The 17,261-nt window shown below is 45.8% G+C and overlaps 1 protein-coding gene and 1 long non-coding RNA gene across 7 annotated transcripts in view; one reads left to right on the forward strand and one right to left on the reverse strand.

The window, feature by feature from the left end:
• The window catches only part of ACACA (acetyl-CoA carboxylase alpha), a 193,989-nt gene that overhangs the window by 167,399 nt on the left and 9,329 nt on the right, over positions 1-17,261 (forward strand). For all 6 annotated transcript variants that reach the window (XM_077919430.1, XM_077919432.1, XM_077919431.1 and 3 more), the window contains 2 exons: positions 7,291-7,445; positions 9,723-9,893. In XM_077919430.1, coding sequence (XP_077775556.1) covers positions 7,291-7,445; positions 9,723-9,893 — 326 coding nt within the window. The remainder of the gene's footprint in view (positions 1-7,290; positions 7,446-9,722; positions 9,894-17,261) is intronic.
• On the reverse strand, positions 32-15,793 carry LOC144325645 (uncharacterized). The gene is made up of 3 exons (XR_013390843.1): positions 10,918-15,793; positions 3,861-3,951; positions 32-2,136 (listed from the first exon to the last, which is right to left on the reverse strand). It is a non-coding gene; the product is annotated as an uncharacterized LOC144325645 (long non-coding RNA).

The raw sequence follows: 17,261 nt of genomic DNA on the forward strand, positions 1-17,261 counted from the left end.
TTATTTAAAAAAAAAAACAACCCACAAAAACTCACATGAGATTTATTTATTTTTAAGTCTTCTGGTGATGATTTGTCGGCAGAAATGGTTAACCAGGAATATGTGACTGTGAGAAAACAATCAAGCCAACGTTTGAAAATGAAGTCAATATGAAACTGGCCATAGTGCAGCATGCAGCCAAGTGTGGTTTTTAATTCAGTACAGTCAGCCAGTGGAACTCCACGACACAGGACAGAGCAGGGGCCCACTGGAGAGACTTGGTATAGGGTTAGAATCAGCTACAAAATGGTAGTGGATAGAGACAGAGTTTGTCCATATCAGTTCACAATTAAGAACATCATTTTCTATTGAGAGATTGTTCTTTTTGAAATGGCTGAATTATTTGGCATGGTGATTTCCTTGTGGCAATGAGTTCCGCAGCTCAGTTTTCCTCAAACTAAGTACAGACGTTGGCTCTGGAAGTATTGTGATCCAGTCTCTCCTTTTTAGGCAGAATTTGCTGATAAAGAGGCTAACTGGAAAAGGCCATTTATTTTGCGTTTTCTCTTACTGCCTTTACACCTCGCAGAGTATGATTTCTTCTCCCATTCTCCTTTCACATGTCCCTTATACACCCTTCAGACTTCCAGTTTCCTTCATTTATTTATGTGCACTTATTATTCACTTTTCTTTACAAAACGTAACCCAAAGTGACTTACATAGTAGTACAAAGATTAAAACTTGCATAAAACCAAAACAGAATAAAAACCACAATCACATTCATAGTTATAAAAGGCAGACCTACCACATCCCACCCACTGAAAGAAATCACAAATGTCTAAAAAAAAACCCTCCAGATTATGGCCAAAAGCCTGGGTAAAAAGAAATGACTTTGCCTGGTGCCTAAAAATAGATAGTGATGGCACCAGGCAGGTCTCCCTAGGAAGAGCATTCCATAAGCAGGGAGCCACCACAGAAAAGGCACTGTGGTCCTGAGCTCAGTAAGGCAGTCAAAAATGAGCTGCTTCATATACCCATAGCCGGAGATGGGAGCTGGAGGACTGAATGGAAATCCTTAAGGGAAGAGCTGTGTTTTTGTGGGGACCCTTCTAGAGGTGTTGGGTGTGGCAAAAGTGTGTGTGGCTTCATACACACATCCAGCAAGCAAGAGGCATTCTATCTCAGTCCATGCACACTTTCCCCAGCCAGGTAGAATCACTTGAGGAAGGTGCCGAGCAGGGCCAGTGAGGAAGGTGGCCTTGTCGGGATCCCAAGGGCCAGTTAGAGAGGCCTGGAGGGCCACGTATGTCACACCCACCCCGAGACTGAGGTTCCCCGTTTTTCATGCAGAAGACTCATAATTTCAGTACCCGGCACCTCCAGCTTAACAGGATCGGGCATTAGTTATGGTGGGAGACCTTTCCCTGCCTGAGACCCTAGAGAGCTGCTTCCAGTCAGAGTTGGTAAAACTGGGCTAGGTGGGCAAATAGCATGACCAAGTATATAAGGAATCTTCTGGAGTTTCCGTTCACTCAGTGTCAGTAGATAAGGGATACTGAACTACTAGGAGCCTAGATCAGTCACGTTTTCAGGTTAAATGAGTTTTTTAGCATTGATTTTATTGTATGAACACCGTATGGTGTCTTAACAGCATTCGAGATTGTGGCTCTCGGTGCTATTTTGGCTTGGGAAATTGGGAGAGATTGAAAGAAATGCAGTGACTGGCGGCTTTCTAACTTTTCTGTTGTTTACTTGCCCTCTTGCTTTCGGGCGTGGTATGTTACAACTTGGGAGAAGCACAGATTTTGTTATATGGTAAAAGTTTTAAATGTTCAGAAATATTAATAAAAACGTTCTCACAGCACCATGGTGAATGTGTCCTCTCAGATCAGCTGCTTATGAGTTGTTGACCTATTGAATCACACACATAATGAGACACACACCGGGTTGGGAGGGATGGACTAGCCAACATCTTTGACTTGCTAGAGAGCATCCATCTCGTTCTTAAAAGGAACGCAAGTTGAAACCCCTTCAGACTCGTGATCTTCTCCCCTGCCGTTGCCTGCTTGGTGCTTTGTGAGTTCCAGAATGGCCATTTGGCATCAGATGACTTTGTAGGGTGATGCATTGTTGGAAATTTGGAGCTGTGGGATCTTTCTTTAAAAAAATAAAAACAAGGTGTATGAGTTGTCTGTGCTGATAGCTTCTGCAAATGCAATCTGCCTCTCAACGGCACTAGTGTTCAGAGATCCATGAATGCAAAGAAGAGCCCTGCTGGATTAGGCCAATGGCCCATCTAGCTCACCTTCCTGGTCTCGCATCAGTCCACCAGGTGCCTCTGGGAAGCCTGTGAACAAGGCACAGGTGCAGTAGCCTTCTCCCCACTTGTGACTCCCATCAGCTAGTATGCAGAGGCATATACTGCCTTGGAGGTAGAACACTGGCATCATGGCTCGTAGCCATTGGTAGCCTTATCCTCCTGAATGTACCTAGACCGCAACAGCCTGATGACTCCTGTGGTCCATGCATTGGTAACCTCAAGGCTGGAGTACTGTAATGCGCTTTATGTGGGGCTACCCTTGCATTTGGTCCAGAAGCTTCAACTAGCGCAGAATGCAGCAGCCAGACTGCTCACAGGAGCAGATTGCTGGCAACCTGTTACCCCGCTATGGAGAGTAGCACTGGTTGCAAGGTACTTGTGTAAATTCACAATGCCCTAAACAACTTGGTCCTATAGTATCTTTTTGCCACAGGAGTATGCTGGTCAGTACAAAGTTGGGAGCTAACTCTTTATTAGCAAAAGCACAATCTCCACAAACTTGGCTGAGTGTTGGGCCTAGTGAGCATAACAGCTCATTCCAAGTGGTCTTGCTCCATGAAGATCAGTTACCGAGACTAAAAGTCCCTGCCTCCTTACAGCTGCCTATGTCACCTCCTCACCAGGGCTTTTCCCAAGCAGTCAGAGACTGCACCTGCATGCCTGTCTTTGCTCCTTCCACCTCATGCCTCTTCTGGTTCTGGGAGTCAGCAGAGAGAGGAGCTGGTCACAGCAAGAGCAGGAGACACCTGTGACTCTTTCCCAGCCTGACTCATCTCTGCCTCTTGGCCTCCCTCTTCTGCTGCTTCTGCCTCTGATTCTGGACTTCTCTCTGCCACGGACTCCCCCTGCTCACTAAGCCCTGTTGCCTCTTCAGCTTCTGACACCTCCTGCTCCCAGTCTTCTCCCTCTTTTCCCTTTAACCACTCATCACCGTCTCACCACCATTCCCCAGACTCTGAGCCTTCTTCCCTCCTCAACTGCTTCCTCCCACCATTCCTCTGCATCTACCAGTCCATGAAACTTAAGGACAGATTCCTGATGGCTGGGATCCTCTGATGGGGCACTTCTGGTTGTTCCCCATGCGACCCCTGAGGTTCAGTTGGCCATCGCTAGGGACTGAGTCTTTAGTGTGGCAGGCCAGCCCCTGTGAAGCTCCCTAGCTGTACAGGTTCGGCGGGAACCATCCTTCGCTTCCTTCAGGAGTCCCTTGAAGATTTTCTTATTTGCACAGGCGTAAAAGCCCTCCCTGTCTTTTAAGTGCGAGGCCTGATGATCTGACTGCAAAAGAAAGAAACCTATTCCTTTATATTTAATTGTACAGGGGTCTTATGGAATTGATTGAGAGCTTAGCCTTTTACAATACCCAGTGAATAAGAAACGTTCCTGACAATCAATCAATGATAGGATAATCACTCTTTATTCCCCTTCTCCCCCCCCCCCTCCCCATCCTTCATTGTTACCTCTTTCTTTCAGGAGAAGAGGGTTCAGAAGCCAAAAATCTTTATAGACGCCACTTTTAAATTAAGCAGAAAATAGACATTGACATATTTGTTAATCTCACCTGGATCATTACCGGGGCTGGCTTGACAACACAAGGGTGGCAGACGGTCTGGAATACATGAGTGTTTGCTTCCTTAACAACTGCTGCTGTCCTGCAAAAAAAAAAAAAAAAAAAAAAAAGATTCTTAAAAAAAGATTCTTAAAAAAAAGCAATAGAAAACAGAAAAGAAGGCAGCACATTACTATATTTAAAAATAATTATGGCACTAGCAGTAGCCTTCCCACACCTGATTCCTAGTGTAGTAAATGTCGTTGAGGTGCGCTTGGCTTATGTTAGAAGAATGCAGCGGCACAACATGAAAATGTAATGCTGCAATTATGAAGCATGTGCATCTCACATGCTGTCAACTCCAGCGCATTTGCGTGCAGAGGTCAGTGTTGTATATTTACACACTTTAGAATAGGTCCTGGTTCTGGGGGCTGCCTTAACCCCCCCCCCCCCCCGCTTTCCCTGTCTTGCATCTGATCAAACCTTTCTTTCCTCTGCTCTGGTTCCCCCCCCCCCCCCGCTTGTGACATGCATCTTCCAGGGAAGGACCATGGCTCAGTGGCAGAGCATCTGCTTGGCATGCAGAAGGCCCCAGGTTCAACCCCTAGCTGGGAGAGAGCCCTGCCTGAAACCCCAGAGAGCCACTGCCAGTCAGTGTCAGCAGTACTGCTCTATTTGGTCCAATAGGCTGACTTGGCACCTTCCTAGTGTTCCAGTGACTCCAGTTAAGATCTCCTGTTTCTCCCCCCACCTCCATCACGCTCTGGCTTAAACAACTGACAGCTAGTGAGGGATGAGCAATCTCCAGCTCACCCCATAATTAATTTGGTTTCATAAACAGAAAAATCTGTGAAAGAGCCTCTGTCTGTCTGTGCTTTCCCCAAGAAGGTTTGGAGATTTTCCTTTAGTTTTATTCAAATGTAGAAACCTTCATCAACACGTGTTCCTGGGCTGCAGTGTGGTTAACAATGCTAGTAGAATAAAATAAAACATTTCTTAAAAGCAGTAGACAAGTTGCCCACATGTCAACAAAGTGGGCCCCTGGTGAGGCTGCTTGGAGAGAGGATTTCAGATATAAGGTGCCACCACTGAAAAGTCTGTCTCTGTAGTTGGCTCCTGCCCTATCTTTTATGGTGGGAGGCATCCATGGGAGAGCTAGGGAGGTGGTCCTCAGCTCACTTTTCCAGTTCCCACTCTCTGCTCTCCAACCAAGCCTTTGTGAGTGGTGGGGTGAGGGTCGGGGTAGGACTGGTGACAGGGAGGGGTTGCTATAGACAGGAGAAGTCCAGTAGGCCTCATCCTTCAGCCATCAGTGACTCTTGGCATGTCCACAAGGCCTAATAATAATTGCATTATATTGTTATTTAATGTTGTTGTTGGAGACTTATAGCTAGCTGTGCGTTACCTAAGAGGTCTTCAAATGACTTACATTTAAAACCATAAACTTAAATATATCCCACCATAGAAAATATATAAAAAATCATACCAACACTTTTATACAGCATGCAAAAATCGACCCCTTCCCCCAGTAACAGCCATAGGACGCTTTGACAGCACACTGACAGTAGTACAGAATTGGCTCAATCCACCAAGGGCCATGCAGGGGAATGATAAGTCTTTACCTGGCACTGAATGGATGCTAAAGATGGTGCTAGGCAGAACTCTCTGGGGTGTTTCAGAGATGGGGAGCCACCACTGAAAAGGCCCTCTCCATTGTCATCATCCTCCCTGCCTTCCTCAGAGAAGGGGCCTAGAGAAAGGTCTCGGGGCCTTTCCTGCTGTTAAAGAGACCTCCCCGAGGGACAGGCAGGGATAACTGGCTGGTAGCAAACTTGGCATAAGCCAGGCTCAATCTGAAGGGGCAGAGGGTTACTCTGAGGTTCTGAAATGACATGTGTAGGGAGCAGGCGGCCTTCCTCCTCAGCACCAAGCTGCACATGACAATTGTCATCTGTTTTTCCCGTGTTGCTAATTTAGATAGTGTGGTGGGCCGATCGTGTGTGCACATGTGTTTATGGTTAAGCCTTTGTGTGCCCACTGTGGTTCCAGTTGGAACTGTCCATTGCTATTTGCAATGGGAAGAAACATGATGGCTATTCTTGCTTTCCCCAGCATGGCCCCCTGGAGAAATGGCTCCAGTGCACAGGCCGCTCAGCTTCTGTTTGGCTTCATTCCAAGGTGCACATACAATGTTAAATGCAAATTCCAGCATTAGATTCCAGCCATAGTCGAGTGTGGCTAAGCTTATTAAAATCCTCATTGGATCAAAGGGCGCACAGTGACTGACTCAGTCTATCAGCACCCTGCTTTGAGCTGTCCGTGGTGCTAGCTCTGAGTGGGCCTTGTAGCCAAGCACATTGCATTGAGCTGTCCATAGTGCTGCCTTTATGGGTCATCATTCATTCATGTTGCACTGAGCATAGAGCTGTTTCTAAACTGGCCCTGTATTTTTGATTTTTAAAAAGAGTTTATAGACCAGTTAAAAACAATTGCACATATGAAAATAGTTAAAAGTAGAGTGAGATGAAAAAAATCAACTGAATGCATGCATTTTGATATTCAGATCCCAGTTTGATTGGAGGTTATTTAACCCATTGGGTTATTTTTGATGGGGCTGGGTAGATATTGGTCCAGTCCGGAAATGCAGCCCTAATCTCCTGAAAGCAGGGGTGGGCAGCCTGTGGCTCTCCAGGTGTTGCTTGGTGAGGCAGGTGGGAGTTCCACCACATCTGGAGCTTATATAACTCAGCAACAGGGTCAGAATTTTCTGAATGAAGCAGGTGGGATTGGCTAACAGGGATATGTGTGTGCTTCTTTCTTGTCCCACACAGATCCTTGTGCTTCGCCCAAGAATACTGTTCTCTGTCCCTCCAACTCATTTCATCTCCTTATCCTCTGTCCTTCAATTCCTTCCCTGCAACCCTGCTCTGTAGCTTGGAAATTCAAAATCTAGATCTTGGAAGCACCGTAGATTATGGCGTGTGAAGCTGCGATCTCTGTAGATTTGCATGCATTTTATAAATGCAGTCTGCTCTCTCGCTCTCTCTCTGTGTGATTGACCCTGCTCCGATTCTGTATCAGAACTATTGGGTTGGATTGCAGGACACTGAACTGGCCAAGGATATAATGGTGTGAAAATGAGGGGCTCTTTGGGCTCTTGGCACCTTCTGCCTATTTTTGTTCAGGGCCTTGGGACATCTGCAGTGTCTCAGTATCTTCTGTGCTTTTCTTCTTCTGCGCCTTGGGATCTCTGAGGTCTTGAGCTCGCTTATTCGCCTGTGAGGGAACCCGAGTAAATACTTGTTTCTAAGCTGTAGGGGTGGAGGAGCTGAGAGTGGTTTTTTTTGTTCCCTGTGGCTTGTTCCTTCTGCTTCTTTCTCTCTCTCTTCTCCCCTGCGGTCTCTGACAGGTATCCTTTTTTGTTGTTGTTGTTTGATTTCAGGCACCCCGGAGCTAAGCCCAGCTGAGCGGAAGGAACTGGAGACCAAGCTGAAGGAACGGGAGGAATTCCTAATTCCCATTTACCATCAGGTAGCAGTGCAGTTTGCTGACTTGCACGACACGCCCGGCCGGATGCAGGAGAAGGGTGTCATTACGGTAAGTACGATGAATCCTTTTCTTGCTGCTGCTGCTGTCAAAAGCTCCGGCGTGCGCAGACATCCTTTGAATGGTCACTGAGGAGGTCCTCACAGCCCCAAATTTCAAAGAAGCAGGGGTGGGTGGGGGAGCTGTGGCCAGCCGTGATTTATACTAACCATGCGGCATTAATATTAAAATTTTGGAAAGGAAAAGAGAGTTTCAAGATATTATCCCTAGCAACACTTAGGAAACAGTTTGCAATCTAGAGGGAGCAGGGACACAAACCGCTCTGGCATCAGATGTGAACATGAATATAGCAAGTTGTCTGATACCACTGGTCCACAAAGTGCCCTCCCTGTGGAACGCCCTCCCATCAGATGTCATAGAGATATTATACAACCTTCTATAGACATCTGACGGCAGCCCTGGGAAGCTTTCAATGTGTGCTGCTCTGTTGTGTTTCTGTATATTCTGTAGGAAGCTGCCCAGAGTGAATGAGGCAACCCACTCAGATGGGTGGGGTACAAAAAAATATTATTCTTCTTGCCTACATTGGCTGTCCAGGGTTACAGACAGGGGACATTCCCATTGGGGATTGAACCCAGGACCTTCTCTCTCTCAGGTCATATTTCATAGAATCGTAGAACTGAAGAGTTGGTAGAGGCCACAAGGGTCCTCTACTCCAACCCGCTGCAATGCAGGAATATTTTGCCCAACATGAGGTTTGAACCCACGACTTTTGAGATCAAGAGTCTGATGCTCTACCAAGGTGGTTGGCGCCCCACATCTGTCATCATCATGACCTGTCTGTGACTTTACCTACTCCATACCTGCTGGAGGGCAGGGAGGTATGTCTTGGCTAAGCAGACTCATGGGCCAAATGGGGAGGCCTGGTGGTCTAAGTTAGGCCCATGGACCAGAGGTTCCTCCCCTCTTGGCTTAGTGTGTGTTGGGGGGTTCACAGAACTCTAGCCCAATGGTTGCCATTAATTTGATTTTGAATTGATTTTAGAATGAGTTGATTTTAGAATGCATTTTAATTACCGTATTTTTTGCTCCATAACACTCACTTTTTTCCTCCTAGAAAGTAAGGGGAAATGTCTGTGCGTGTTATGGAGTGAATGCCTATGGATGGCGGGGGGATCTGCTGCAGTCGTGAGCAGAGGATCCATGGTTCCCCTTCCTTCCCTCCTCCGTGGCTCGCTTTGAAACAGCAAAGCGGGAGAAGAGCCGCTGAGTGGGGAGGAGAGAGGGACAGAGAGCCTGCTTGCTTTAAAGGAGCAAAGCAGGAGAGGAGAGGAGCTGCTTACACGAGTGTAAGCGGCTCCTGTCCGGTTGGCTTCTTTAAAGCAAGCAGGCTCTCTGTCCCTTCTCCTGCCCACTCAGCTGGCTAAATAGCAGCAAAATTTTTCAGCTCGCTAAGCCGGGGAGGTGGGAGAGAATCAGAGCCTGCTTGCTTTAAAGGAGCAAAGTGGGAGAGGAGAGGAGCCTTCTCCTCTTATACCCCTTGCCTGCATTATTAGCAGCATCCTTCTCCACACACCCCACGCGTGCTCCTTGTCCCTTGAGTGCTTTTCCTTCCCTCCCCACTCAAAACGTGGTTACAAAGCACGGATCCACATGGATCCTCAGGATTTTTGCACTGGGTCACCCCAAATTCACCATCAGATAACATAGCATGTCCATGGCTACAGCTTGCACCAAAAAAATCACGCACCCACTGTTGCCTGGGGCCGCAGTGGTGCAAAAACGTGGTTACAAAGCATGGATCCACATGGATCCTCAGGATTTTTGCACTGGGTCACCCCAAATTCACCATCAGATAACATAGCATGTCCATGGCTACAGCTTGCACCAAAAAAATCACGCACCCACTGTTGCCTGGGGCCGCAGTGGTGCAAAAACGTGGTTACAAAGCATGGATCCACATGGATCCTCAGGATTTTTGCATTGGGCTACCCCAAACTCACCGTCAGATCACATGTCTGTGGCCACAGCCACAGCATGAACCACAAAAATCATACATCCACTGTTTCTTTTAGAATATTTTTTTCTTGTTTTCCTCCTCTAAAAACTATGTGCGTGTTATGGTCGGGTGCGTGTTATAGAGCGAAAAATACGGAAATTGATAGGGATTTACGTGAATTGTGTTGCTTTTGTTGTTGTTGGCCGCTCTGAGCCCGGCTTCGGCTGGGGAGGGCGGGATATAATTTTTTTAAAATTATTATTATTATTATTAATTTGCCACATCCATTGCAACTCATCACCTCCCCCCCCCCCACTCTATGCACACAGGATATTTTGGAGTGGAAAACATCCCGCACTTTCTTTTACTGGAGGCTCCGGCGCCTTCTCCTTGAGGACCTGGTCAAGAAGAAAATCCATGATGCCAACCCAGAACTGACAGATGGCCAGATCCAAGCCATGCTAAGACGCTGGTTTGTGGAAGTTGAGGGCACGGTCAAGGTAAATATGAACGCATACCTTTTTGTGGCTTGCATCCAGCCCACATTTGGAAGATCTTGCCGTTACAGTCCTCCTTCATGGCTATAAAGTGGATGTGTGGGGCCAAAGCCTGGCAGATTCCTAGAAGCTGATGTTGGGGTGATGGGGAGCTGTGTAGAATTTCCAGTGGTCTGCAGACAAGGGGAAATCTCCTTTCTCTGCCCCCTCATGGCTAACAAAGTCAGAATAAGTTTAGCAAAATAGGCAGATTGAGTTAGGCGATGTGATTTGCATCTCTTACATGTTTGGGAGAGTTGTTTGTCTCTTGGTCTGCTCCCTATGCAATTTGGACACCTCTTTACGATATCGTAAATTGTGTGTGGCGGTTCCTAAAATGAAGGAGCAGGGTTTTGTCTGCGCCTAGATATCAGTGGGTTTTGAATCAAGATGGCAGCTGAACCTTTCAAATGTGAGCAGATTTGAACCACTGATTTAAAGAACGCACTGATTTCATTTCGGGGAAGGAGGTCCTTGAATTCCTGAGGAACACCAGGCACTTCCGCCAAGTAATTTGTACAAAGCAAAGAATTCAACTGGTCCACAAGGCAGAATTTGGTGGACTCAATCCAGGTTAGACCTCATTCTTCCCAAGAAAGGTGTCTGGGATGCAGACAGGGGTGGAACACTTCCTCGAACAAAAAACTTCATTTCTCTCCACATGGAAAACAAGGATGTGGGCTGGGAGAGTTCTGTGGTAGACATCTTCAATCCAGTTTGTGCCTCATTTTGCCCAGCGAGTAGATTCTAAAGGTACAGAGGGATCTTCTATCACAGTTCAGCTTTTCTGCCACGAACCGACACATTAGATGCTTAGGAGCATTTTCCCTGAAGCGGTTGAATTTTGGAAGGCCTCACTCATCCTGCTCTACTACTGTACTTATTTCTGCCTCTTTCAAAAAGGAACATCTTAGTGTTCCTTCTGTTTATTTGAATCTGTCCAAGAGAGCGTCTTGTGTTCACTTCTCCCTCCCCTCACATTACGAACCTCATTCTCTGTTTTCAACCTTGGTTATATTTTATGCTGGACAGTCTCTACAGCTGCTGCTCCTTTGTCACAGACGTGCTGTTATGCCCTTCCTGTTCTGTGACTTGAAGGGCAGTTGAGATACATAGATTCATATCTCCTCTGAAGTGCTCTGGGGCGCTGGAAGAGAAAAATATATTTGGGGAAGGGGGAAATCACACACACACACACACACAAACACCCCTCTGGAGGGCTCCAAGCTTTTGAAGGTAGTGTCTGAGCATATTTCTCTCTTTTTTTAAAAAAAGAAAAAAAAAAGCCAGGCATCTAGTTAGCTAATACATTACACCAATCAAGGAGAGTTATCTTAAGCCACAATTAATCTGCTCCCTGGCATATGTTGATAGGAGAGCATCATGCTGTTTCTTAATTAAAGGCAAACGGATTAAAAATGATTAATAAGAGTATTAAATATTCGCCTAAACTAAAAGTGTTGGGATTCTCGCGCAAATCCTGGCTTTACCCAGGTCTGCAAAGTGGCAGGCGTTTGCAGTGTGGATAGGAGGTGGCGGTGCTGGGATGGGATGGGAAGCGGTGGGAGAGGGAGGGAGGAATTTCTTCCTCATTGGCTTGTGAACACATTGATTTGTATGCGGGGGAGCATCACTGTTGCGTCTGGGGGTCGGAGCAGCCGGCTGTGGCTGCAGGTTTAAAATAAGAATAATTGCAAATAACGTGGCAACCGTCGCAATTTTATTATTTCCTGCCATCACAGGATTTTAATAGATTTCGTCAGGGGACTCCTGAACAAGAAGTTTACACCTTGGGTTAAAATTTTGCCTCCTGATTTAATTGATTATTGGAGCTGAGGTTACATGGAGGTATCCATGCCCTCACCTTTCCGTCTGCCAAATTTGATTGGGGGGGGGGGGAGAAACTTGAGGTTGGGTCATTCACACAAGCAGATAGTTTGCCTTTTCTAGATGAAAAACCTGTAGCTCTTTCTCATAGAAGACAGCAAGCAACTGACACAAGCAACGTTCTGCAGAATAAATCTGAAGGATGCATCAAAATCAGTGCCAACCCAATCCTTTAAATCTCAGCCTTCCATAATACTGATTGGGTTTGAACTTGTATGTTTTTGCAGCTCTTGTGGCAATGTTCTAGATTCCTAGAATACAACCTTTTAATAACTGACAGTTGTTGTTGTTGTTTAGTCGTTTAGTCGTGTCCGACTCTTCGTGACCCCATGGACCAGAGCACACCAGGCACTCCTGTCTTCCACCGCCTCCCGCAGTTTGGTCAGGCTCATGTTTGTAGCTTCGAGAACACTATCCAACCATCTCATCCTCTGTCATCCCCTTCTCCTTGTGCCCTCCATCTTTCCCAACATCAGGGTCTTTTAATAATAATAATAATAATAATAATAATAATAATAATAATAATAATAATAATAATATCTTTATTGTCATTGCCCCCTCTCGGGGACAACAAAATTACTTGGCTGCTCCATCCACCCAGGTAGGGCACTCCACACAAAATCAAAACAACTATAAAAACACTAATTAAAACAATACAATATAATACAGCAAGGAAGATTAGATGACTTTCAAAGTCCAGGCTTCCCATTCAGGGCCGAGATCGCTCTGGAGAAGAAGCTGTTCTTAAGACGGCTCGTTCTTGTCTTCATCGTCCTGTATCTCCGTCCCGACGGCAGGAGCTCGAAGAGACAGTGACCAGGATGCGATGGATCTTTTACTATGTCCAGTGCCTTCCTATGGCACCTTGTGGCATAAATCTGCTCTAAGGTGGAGAGTGGGCAGCCAACAATGCTCTCTGCTGCCTTAACAACTCTGCACAACCCCATCCTGTCCTGGGTAGTACAGCTTCCGTACCACACACATAAGCCATAAGTGAGCACGCTCTCAATGGCACAGTGATAGAAGGCAAGCAGCAGTTTTTGCGGAAGATGGTTTTTCCTTAGAATTCTCAAAAAGTACAGTCTCCAGGGAGTTTTCCAGGGAGTCTTCTCTTCTCATGAGGTGGCCAAAGTATTGGAGCCTCAACTTCACGATCTGTCCTTTCAGTGAGCACTCAGGTCTGATTTCCTTAAGAATGGATGCGTTTGATCTTCTTGCAGTCCATGGGACTCTCAAGAGTCTCCTCCAGCACCATAATTCAAAAGAATCAATTCTTCGGCGATCAGCCTTCTTTATGGTCCAGCTCTCACTTCCATACATCACTACTGGGAAAACCATGGCTTTAACTATACGGACCTTTGTACAGTAGCTTTGGTTAGTTCCAAGTATCTCAAAAATGAGATGAGATGTATCTCAAAAATGAGAAAAAGTCCTTACTTATATTTGCTTTTAAAAGGTAATATGCAAATTAATATAGGTCAGCTGATTAATCACCAACCACCACAAAATTAGTTGGTTGTCAGACCCCATTATAATTGATTTATGCAATATTTTCAAATGTGGCATGTATTTGGTAATCTGTGTTACCTTTTAAAAAATTATTTACACTTAACCTGCTTGCTTTTGCACTATCAAGCCACTCAAGGTGGCTCATAGCCAGCAGGTAAAAAAAAAAGCACAATACAGTATTGTAAAGCATGATAAAATAACAGGACTGAGCCAAAATAGAGCAGGGCATTTTTTGCAACAATTTTTAACCTGTGCAAAAAAAGAAAAGGTAACACACAGACATACCCTTGGCATTTTTGGGGAGGTGGTTACAAACAGGGGTGAACATGAAGCTGCTTCCCCAATTTCCATTCAGACAGCAATAGCATCTACCCCTTCCCTTTAACCTTGTGAAGCCTGTGGTTATGCTTCATACTCCATAACAGGCACAGGCAAACTCGGTCCTCCAGATGTTTTGGGACTACAACTCTCATCATCCCTGACCACTGGTCCTGTTAGCTACGGATGATGGGAGTTGTAGTCCCAAAACATCTGGAGGACCGAGTTTGCCTATGCCTGCTCTATAAGCCTGTGCTGATGATCTAGTAGAGCGCATCTGCCTTGCATGCAAGCAGAAGGTCCTAGGCTCATTCCCCAGCATCTCCTGGTAGAGCTTGGAGAAACTACTGCCTGAAACTCTGGGGAGCCGCTGCCAGCCAGTGTAGACAACACTGAGATAGATGGACCAATGATCTGACCCAGTGTAAGGCAGCTTCCTCTGTTCATCATACTCCATCCCTCTCCCCAACACTGTTCTGGGTGCTGGTGCCACCACTGAAAAGGTCCTGTCCTTAGAGCAGGAATGGGGGGAACCACTGGCCCCTCCAGGAGAGTCAGTGTGGCATAGTGGTTAGAGTGATGGATTCGGACCTGGGAGACCAGGGTTCAAATCCCCATTCAGACCCATAAGGCTCACTGGGTGACCTTGGAGTCAGTCATTCACTCTTGGCCTAACCTATCATGCAGGGTTGTTGTGAGGGAAGAGAAATATGTACTCCACCTTGAGCTCCTTGGAGGAAAGGTGGGATCTAAGTGTCATGAGCAGATCAAACAGACAGATGTAGCTGGACTCCAGATCGCATCAGCCCCAGCCTGAAGGGACAGTGGTGAAGAGTTGTAGTCGGGCAACATCTGGGAGCCACATTGCCTTGGAGGGTAATTTCGTTGTCTGTAGGGTTGGCACCCAGAACAGTGCTGATGGTGATAATATTCTTTATGAGGAGACTCTACCTAAAGTATCCTAAACTCACTGAGTGATTGGCTACAGGTGAGCAGGAAGAGAGAGAAATTGTGTATGTGCTCTGTGCCTGACATGTGGCCAGCTGAGCTTTTCAGAGCCAGAGGAATTTTCCAGGATCAGTGCAGTATTTAAATCAAGACCTTCCCAGGGAATGCTGTTCAAGAGCCAGGCCTGGAGCCTCCACATTAGCCTTCCTAATAACCCTGCCAGAGGGTCACCCATTGTTCCTAGTTAGGGGAAGCTGAGGCTGAGAGATGATTTTAATTCAACCTGCCAAGGCTCTCTCAACAGCTTGTTAGGAAAAGCACCCTCAGTTGTCAGAGCCTTGCTTGTAATTTTGGGAGCAGTGAAAATCAAGATCTCTCCATCTCTCCCTCAATATAAATACTGCAGTTGGTCCAATAAGCACCCTGGCCAGCCCTGTATTGGTGCCGTGAGGTTTCATCATATATTTAGAGCGATTGTAACCACCAAAAAAAGAGGCTTGCACATAATTAAAGCCAAGATAGTTCCCTGCTTGCAGGCTTACAATCTAAAAGTCATGACACAAAAGGAAAAAGGGACAGGGAGGGAGGAGCAGGCACCGATTCTTAATGTTAGCAGTTCTTAGTTACACTGCCCAGCCATTATTACCTGAATTTTCTAAAGCAGCAGCTTTGCAAGAGATCAGGCAAAAAATTATTTAAATGGAGAACCTGGGATCGCTCATGTGCTGAGCATTTACTTAACCACTCAACTGTGGCTTCTCTCTCTCTCTCTCCCTCCCTCTCTTTTTAATGATGCTTCCAACCATCATAGCAGAGAAATGTTTCAATAGCAATCTAATTCTGAAACAAAGCAAGGGGTCTGCTATAAAAAAACTTCAGTGCATTCCTTGTCCCCACCCCAAACTTGGATTTATTTTTTGAGATCCATATATAAAAGCGTTTCCCTTTTATATCATGGATAATTTATTTTTCTATTTTTGCAGAGTACAATGCATTTACAACTTGTGGGCCATACTGTCGCTGGACTCCTGAGAATTTCTGTTGCTTATTTAAAAAAGAATGCAGAATAGAACCCTCATGGCCATATTAATTTGTTTTAAATCTGCCAAACACAAGACGTCTGATGAGAAAAAGCCAAGTTCATTATGGTTGGGCTGGGCCTATTTTTTTTTAACTGTATGCTTGAGGATGACAGGGGCGGGGGGGGGGGGGAATTATTTTACTCGCTACGTTTCCCGATAGCCAAGGAATTAAGAGCTAAATTTGTAACTCGGCTCCTAATGCTCTTTGCGTTTTGTTACGGCTTCTAGCTAAGCGACTAAGACCATTACACACAACCCGGGGTGGTGGTATAATCCCAACCGCTGCAGCATTTAGCATACGCCATATTAAAGTATGTGGCTAAAGTGGTCCTCCTTGTGGTCCCCCCCTTTTCCTCTATGCCTTTTGGCTGCGATTCACGAGTGAAGAAGAGCAGGACTCTTAAGGCTCATTTTGACGCATCCCCATGGCCAAAAGGGAGTGAGGCTCAAGCCTGTGTGAGGTTTTTGGGGTTTTTTGCTCATTTGTTTGCCTCTCGGCCATGGTCTTGCCCATCCAAGGAGCGCACCAGCTGTTTGCAGCCCTTAAACGGCCGAGATACTTCATCTCTGATTTTTTTTGACACGACCGCCTATTAAATCATGATGCGGAATTCATTGTCATTCCGACTTTGACTTGGTTAGCGATATAACTGAGAAGGATAGTGCACCTTTAAATGATGAGCTTTTGTGTTTAATTACCCAAATAAAATGACATAAATATGAATGAGCGCTAATGGTGGTACTTGGGGTTTTTTTTCCTCTCTCCTCCGGAAACCATTAACGATTCTTAAATGATTTGTAAAGAAAATGAGAGGCAGAGGGAAGCTAGGAGAGAAGGCTATTAGGCTTCTAACACACTCCTGAATGATTATGTAGTCAACTACCTAGCAAATACTGAGCTAAATGATCTTGCCTCCTCCCTTCATCAAAAAATTTTTTTTTCAAAAAAAATTGCTGCTGAGGTTTTTGTCGTGGTTGACCTCTCTTGTAATCGTCATTGCTTCTAAAATAGGGGGTTAGGTTTCCTTGACTGGTTTTACAAGCAGGAGGCGCAGAATTCTACTTGTTTTTCTTTAAAAAAAATAAAATTCCCATTTCTTGCTTGCTTGCAGTGCTAATGTGGACTAGTAACTTGCTTACCATAAAGCTGCATTTTGGAGGGCAAAGCAGAAATGACTGGATATTGCTGCTTTATTATAGTTGAAGCTACATACGAGGCTTCTTAACTTTCCCTACATGAGTGACATTAATTTTTCAAGTTGGCGTACTGGTCGGGCTGTGGTGCCCATCCTCAGAGGAGGCAGCCTGTTGTGTCTCTGCATGAGTATGTGCTCTGTTCCTCCTCCTAACCAGCCTCCCCTGAGAGCAGATAATACTGCTGCATCGGTCGCTCCCAATAGAAAGAGGCATCCCTCTGAGGAGGCCTGTGCATAACAGGGACTCATGCAGAAACAGAGGATAAGCCCAGCAGAGGAGAAACGCTTTTCCTCAGAGTCGCTCACCTTCCATTGCTTTATGTGGGGCTGCTGCATGGTGGAGGTTTATTGTGGAGCAGGCACTGCTCACGCACCTTTTCCATACCATCCGC

Source organism: Podarcis muralis, chromosome 15 (genome assembly GCF_964188315.1).
Source record: "Podarcis muralis chromosome 15, rPodMur119.hap1.1, whole genome shotgun sequence".
NCBI classification, from domain to species: Eukaryota; Metazoa; Chordata; class Lepidosauria; order Squamata; family Lacertidae; genus Podarcis; species Podarcis muralis.